Source organism: Athene noctua, chromosome 18 (genome assembly GCF_965140245.1).
Source record: "Athene noctua chromosome 18, bAthNoc1.hap1.1, whole genome shotgun sequence".
NCBI classification, from domain to species: Eukaryota; Metazoa; Chordata; class Aves; order Strigiformes; family Strigidae; genus Athene; species Athene noctua.
Genome location: NC_134054.1, coordinates 5,695,599 through 5,701,598, shown reverse-complemented (window position 1 = coordinate 5,701,598; position 6,000 = coordinate 5,695,599). Strand labels below are relative to the sequence as shown.

The window sequence follows — 6,000 nt, the reverse complement described above, 5'->3', positions numbered from 1 at the left end:
GTCACCCTTCAGACATGAGGCGGGAACACCTCTGCTGAGCTCAGCAGCTGCTTCTCCTGCCTCGGCTCTCACGGCCCCTTCTTTGTCTTCCCAAGGACGCCTCCCTGCCGCCCTCCCCCGGCCCCCCCCGCCAGCCTGGCCCTGTCGGCAGCACCCAGGGGTGCCCGGGGACGTTGGGAAGCCACGTGGTGGGCCGTGACTGTGACACCCCAAGAAAGAAAACAGGGTGATGGCGAAGCAAAGCCGCAGCCGGTGCTGTCAGAGCCAGACTCCATCCCCCCCTTTCCCCAGAAGCGGGGCTTGCCTCGCTCCTCGCAGCCCCCAGAAGCAAACAGACCCGCGGGGGCTGCGCCTTTCTGCTTTGATCCCCCCCGCCCCGCGCCCCCCTTTTTCCCAACAAGGGCTCCCGAAGTCACCACGCCGGGGGCCGTCACCTGCCCTCCCCGCCGCGAAACGACCCTCTTCCCCCCAAAATGCCCCTCCACCCCGGGGGCAGCCGTACTCTGCACATCATCCCCCCCCCAACAACACCCCCCCCAAGCCGCGCTGCCGCTAGATGGCACGCCGCGCCCGGCGCAGCCTCCGCGGGGCGGTGCGGGGCGGAGCTGCCTCCGCGGGGCTGCGCGGAGCAGCGCGGAGCAGGGCAGGGCAGGGCGCGGTGCCCCGCACGGGCTGCGCGGAGCGGAGCGGAGCGGCCCGGCGATGGGCTCGGCCGGCAGCGGGTAGGGCTGAGGGCGGGCGGGGAGGTGCCCCGCGGCCGCTCCGCGCCCCCTCCGCGCCCCGCCATGCGCCCCCGCGGAGCCCCGCGCTCCGCCCGCTGAGCCCCGCTCGCTGCCTCGGTGGGTCGGTGGGTGGGGGGGTGCGGGGGTCGCCCCCTCCCCGCTCCCCCCGCAACTTTGAACGATGATCACAGTCAACGCGGATGGGAAGATAATGGTCAGAAGATGCCTCGTCACCTTGAGACCCTTTAGGTAAAGTTGTTGTTTTCTTGTCCCCTCTCCCGGCTCCCCCCCGCCTCGCTCGGCCCCTGCGGGCTGGGAAGCGGTTGTCGGAGCACATTTTGCGGGTGGGGGGTGTGCGTGTCTGCGGCTCGCGGGAGGGGTGGGATTGAGCCCGCCTGAGGGTGTCAGGGATCCAGGCAAGTTTCCCGCAGGTCAGCGTGCCGGTCCCGCAGCGCGGCTGCCTGGCGGCTCCCAGGTCACTCCTCCCGCAGGTATATTCTGGGGGTTGATTACAGGGCTGTTTGCCGCCGTCTTTTTTTAATACCGTCCTCGGAGGTGGTGGTACTTGGGGGGGGGGGGGGGGAATCGGTTCCTCTGTTTTAAATCTGCTGGTGCTGATGGGGATTGTGGAACCCACCCTGAACGGGCAGCGGGGCTGGGGTTGATATTCAAGCCTGAAACCCTCCGGCCCCAGCACGCCTGTGCCCACCTATTGCTTGTTTCCCCTTGGTGTAACTCTCCCCATTTTTGCCTCCACGCATTCGCTTCCCTTCTCCAGTCCTTGCTCTCCAGCTTCCTTGTTTCACCGGAGATGCGCTTTGGTTGCTCCCAGGCTTGAGACACATGGGAGATGCTGGTAATTGCTTCGTTTCTCTGTGGAGAGAGGGACCAAAAACCCACAGAAGAAAGTGCCTGGGAGGTGTAGCACAGTGTGGGGTGAGCCTAGTCCCGAACTTGCCAGCGCTCCTCACTGTGTTTGGGGGCTGGGGATCACCTGGGATCACTGGAGGGGTCTGGCCGCTGTCTTTTTGCTCAGCCCAGGCTACCGCCCAGAGCTGGGAGAGAAGATGGGGCTGTGCTTGCGCCGCTCGCTTGTGCTCAGGTTTGGAAATGTTGTCTGCCTCTCCCCGGGAGTTGCCTGGCTCTGCACTGCTTGCTGGAGGGACTCCTGCTGCTGGATCCCGCAGCAGTACCCTGGGGAACTTGGCCAAGGGGATGGTGGAAAGCGGTGGCAGAACAGGGGCATGAGGGTCCCTATGGCTTGGGCTTGCTCTGAGTGTGGGGTGGGGAATGACTGTGAGAGAGGTGGGAAGGAAGCAGTGACCTGGGATCAGGCTGGGGAAGCACAGGGAGGGAGACACAAAGTCCCACTGGAGATGAGGATGCATGTGGACGAGGGGTTTGTGATGGCAGGAGAGCACCAGGCTGGAGGGTCCCTGTAGCAGAGTGGTGCATCTGCACCGTCCTGCCTGTGTGTCCCGGGCTGGCTTCTGCTCAAACCAGTGCCGACCAGTATGGGCGCCACTGGAACCAGCGGAGTTACCCCATTGTCAACCAGTCAGGCTTTTCCTGTGTAAGAGGAGAAATTCCCAAGATCCTCTCCCAGCTGTCCCGCAGTGGCCAGCTCTGCACCTCCTCCACATCGGTATCATGTTGAGTGTGACCCCTCCACGTCACCGTCCTGTGTCCCCTAGCTCCCAGCCCAACGTGGGCAAGCATTGGCACTGCCCCGCTCCTGCCATAATTTGGTACAAATCAGCAGTGCTCCCCTAAAATCAGCACCCCACATTCTCAGCTGATGTGAATCAGGGATGACCTACAGGAGTGGGAGAAGATACTGGCAATCAGGAGGGGTCCTGTAAATGGAGTGCTCGTTGCTGCCTGGGCAAAGCCTCGCTGCTCTAGGGAAGCCTGTGGTGTGATCCCCTGCCTGGTGCAGACTCCTGGCAGCGGTGCCATCAGCAAACAGTGAACAGGAAACCTGACCCTTTGCACCAAAACATTTCATTAACCACGCTCCAGACGTGCTTAGCAAAGCAATGCAAAGCCCTGAGCTCTGAAAGCGCCTGCAGCAAATGGGAAGGGGGGAGAGAGCAAATCGGTGTAGAAACCGTGTGTAGAAATGTCCAAGGATGAGTCTGACTTCATCTCAGCAGCAAAGGGTGTTTCATCTGTGACAGTGCCCAATTTGGGCATTAATTAGTTGTGGAGCCCTGGTCCAGCTTGCCCAGCTCTTGGTTTTGCAGAACATGGGGAGTTCAGGCAAGTTTGCCGTCTGGAAACCAAAACCAGGCTTTCTGTGTGTCTGTAACGTTGGCCAGTAAGAGAATTCACTCTGGTCTCCTCTGTGGAGGACAATCCCCGTGGCTGAGCATCATTTCAACAGTGCCGTGATGGTGTCGAGCTCTGAGCAAAACAAGGTTTGCAGGAGCGGGAGAATCTTTTATTAGCCCGATTGCTGCTGCTGTTAGAAATTGTGGCTCAGTTTTTGGGCTCAAGAGACTTTGGTATTGAAAACTTGTCTAATAAAAGATGTTACCTGTCTCTGTAGCCCTTGGTTTCCTGTGCACTGTCTTGCTGTGGGTCTCAGCTGGGTGATGCAGCACCGTGGATGCAGTCCCAGTGTCACAGCCCCATCTCACTGGGTGCTGCTGGCCTTCCTCCCCCCATCGCCTCACAACTCATCACTCAGACCCTCCTGACTGTATCCAGCTTTCACCTCCATGGGCCAAAATCTGCAATGACTGGGGCATCACTTCCAATTTTCACTAAAGACTCAGAGAATTTGGCTTCCTTCTCTTTTGGGCATCAAGCCAGAATCCAGAACTGTGAACATTTCAGTTTGGGGAGGATGTGGAGAGGGACTTGGCACCAGAACTGTGCCCAGGCAATGAATTAAACGTAATGTGGGATGACAGGCAAAGCCAGCATTCAGAGTGGATGTTATTTGGTCATTGGAGCTCCGTGGTCTTCAGTGAGTTAGACTTGATTTTGGGGGCAGAGGACTCAGTGCATCCGATGGGCAATTTGGAGTACCTGGGGTCTGGTTTATTCTACCTACTTCATGCTATTTGTTTTCTGCATAAGGAGTTTCTGCTCAGTTAAGGCTTGGCCAAGCTTTTTTATTCCCCTGGAGAAGATCAGCACAAAGTAAAAGAGATGGGATCCTCAGGGTGAGAGCCCATCCCGGCAAGCTCTGTGCTCCCTGAAGCACTGCTGCTGGGCTGGATCTGCTTCTGGATCCAATTTCAGTTAGGCTCTGATCCCTTTTTTTTTTTTTTTTTAAGGGAAAAAGGATCCTGTGTCTCCCCTACTCTCTCTGTAATCCAGTCAAAATGAAAACCATTATGTCTCCTAATGAGATGCTACAGCACAGATCACCTTTGTATCTTTTTCTTTCCTTCCCCTTTTTTTTTCTTCTTTTTCTTTCCTTCCTCCTTTTCTTCTTGGTGTTTAGCCATCACTCCTTGCCATAGTATAATTATGAAGATTAAAATGCATAAAAAAGGTCTTGCATAATGATGAAGGTATTGTCAATAGGAGGGGTGAGAATGAAGAGCAGAATCAGATCTGATTATTTAATCAGGTGATGCTTTGTTAAAATGCCCCTTGAGGAAGGGAACAGCTGGCAGCAGGATGGGGCCTTTGGGTGGGTTTTGTACTATGAGGTGCTCCCAGGGAGGACCCTTGGTTGCCGGTAATGTCTGGGCTTTGACCTTTTCCTCCAGCTTGTGCCTTCTCCACTGTGCTGTTCTCTCCTGCCAGGGAGGTGCCACAGCAGACAGTGTTCCCCACCCCTGCCCTAAGAACAAATTCAGCTCTCCGAGGCGAAGCTGGGAGCTGCAATCCCCTCTGTCATGTTCCTGAGCACCTCTTCCAGAGCCGGCACTGTGCTGTGTGGCTGGGCACGGGGTGCGGTAATGGGAATGGACTAATGTCCCTGAATCACCCCCTCTCCAAGCAATTAACGGGACACCACGTTGCTTCACAGCATCAAGGATGCTTTGCTGCCTCCGCAATCACCTCCCTGCCAGAGCTGGACGGCAGATCTCTGTAAACCCTCCTCCAAGGTCTGCTCTGGGAGAGGGGCTGAGGTCCGTAGTCATGTCTGCGTGCAAACGCTGCAGCTGGATGGTTCATCGGCATCTGCTGGGGAGGGGATGGCTGTGCTCCGCAGGCTGCTTCTAGGGCATGCCAGCCATGCTTATAGCCAGGCCTTTAGGGATGGGAGTCTGGATTAGCAGAGTGCACATTGCTTTTTATAGCCTGTTTAAACTGCTTTCCACCCCCTAGGGCAGGCTCATTCAGAAATAAAAGGAACTTGAGATGCTCCACTCCCGGTGTGCCTGCACATGGATGTCAGGCAGTTGTAGTGATGCACTTGAGCGTCCCCTCTCCCAGGTGGGTCAGCTCTCCCGGTGCCTGGCTGTGGGTCTCCGAAAGGGTTAGTGAGCGTTTGTGCTGGTGTTTTGTGCTGCTGGCAGAGCTTGTTAATGCTAATGATCCCAGGGTGTCGCTTTTTCTCTTGATGAGGCAGGAGCTGAGAAGGGGACTGGGAGCTGCTTGTCCAGAGCCCATGGCCAGGTGACCCTGGTCTGCTGGGACCCAGCTGGGGATGAGGCAGGGCTGATCCGTGGGAGTGGGGCTTCGATGCCCATCTGCATCCTCCTCGGAGCAGGCAGAGGAAACCCTTTGCTCTTGAGCTGTCCGATGCCGAGAGCAAAGCTGCCCTGGGTCTGGCTGTGTGGCAGCAGCGTCGGAGCTTGTGGGATGGAGGGAGGGAGCTCGTGGGGTCCCAGGAAGGTGCCGTGTCTTGCCCTGGAGCCTCTCCAGGCAGGGCAAGCCTGGCCACGCTGTGCTGGGACAGTAGGGACCTGCCCTGGGAGCTCCTCCAGTAGATCTCTCCGGGGAAGCCCAGTCCTTCTTGAGCTGCTTGATGCTGTACTTCAGCTCTCCACAACATTTCCTGTAGCTAATGAGTGCTTTGAAGCAAGTTACTCTATTTGCCAGCCCTTTCCAGCAACAGATAATTGCAATGCTGGCACGTTGTAGTCCAGACTTAATGGCTGGCTTCTAATCCTCTGCCTTTTAACTACACAATAATGATTAGATGGAGGGCTGTGGTGTTCCTTTGCAAGCCTTTCTCTGGAAAAGCGTGGCTTTGGCGTTGGGTGGCTGTGCTGTGTTGCTGTGCATGGCTCCTGAGCCCTGCGGATGATGCTGTGAACTTGTAAAGGAGAACTGCTGGTTCCTGCCCTCCACAGTTTGGTGGTTTGCT

General features: G+C 57.2%; 1 protein-coding gene across 2 annotated transcripts in view; it reads left to right on the top strand.

Moving 5' to 3' along the window:
* The first annotated feature begins 644 nt into the window (after positions 1 to 644).
* The window catches only part of MGAT5B (alpha-1,6-mannosylglycoprotein 6-beta-N-acetylglucosaminyltransferase B), a 69,588-nt gene continuing 64,232 nt past the window's right edge, over positions 645 to 6,000 (top strand). For both annotated transcript variants that reach the window (XM_074921787.1, XM_074921788.1), the window contains exon 1: positions 645 to 971. In XM_074921787.1, the coding sequence (XP_074777888.1) occupies positions 904 to 971 (68 nt within the window). In that variant the 5' untranslated portion in view covers positions 645 to 903. The remainder of the gene's footprint in view (positions 972 to 6,000) is intronic.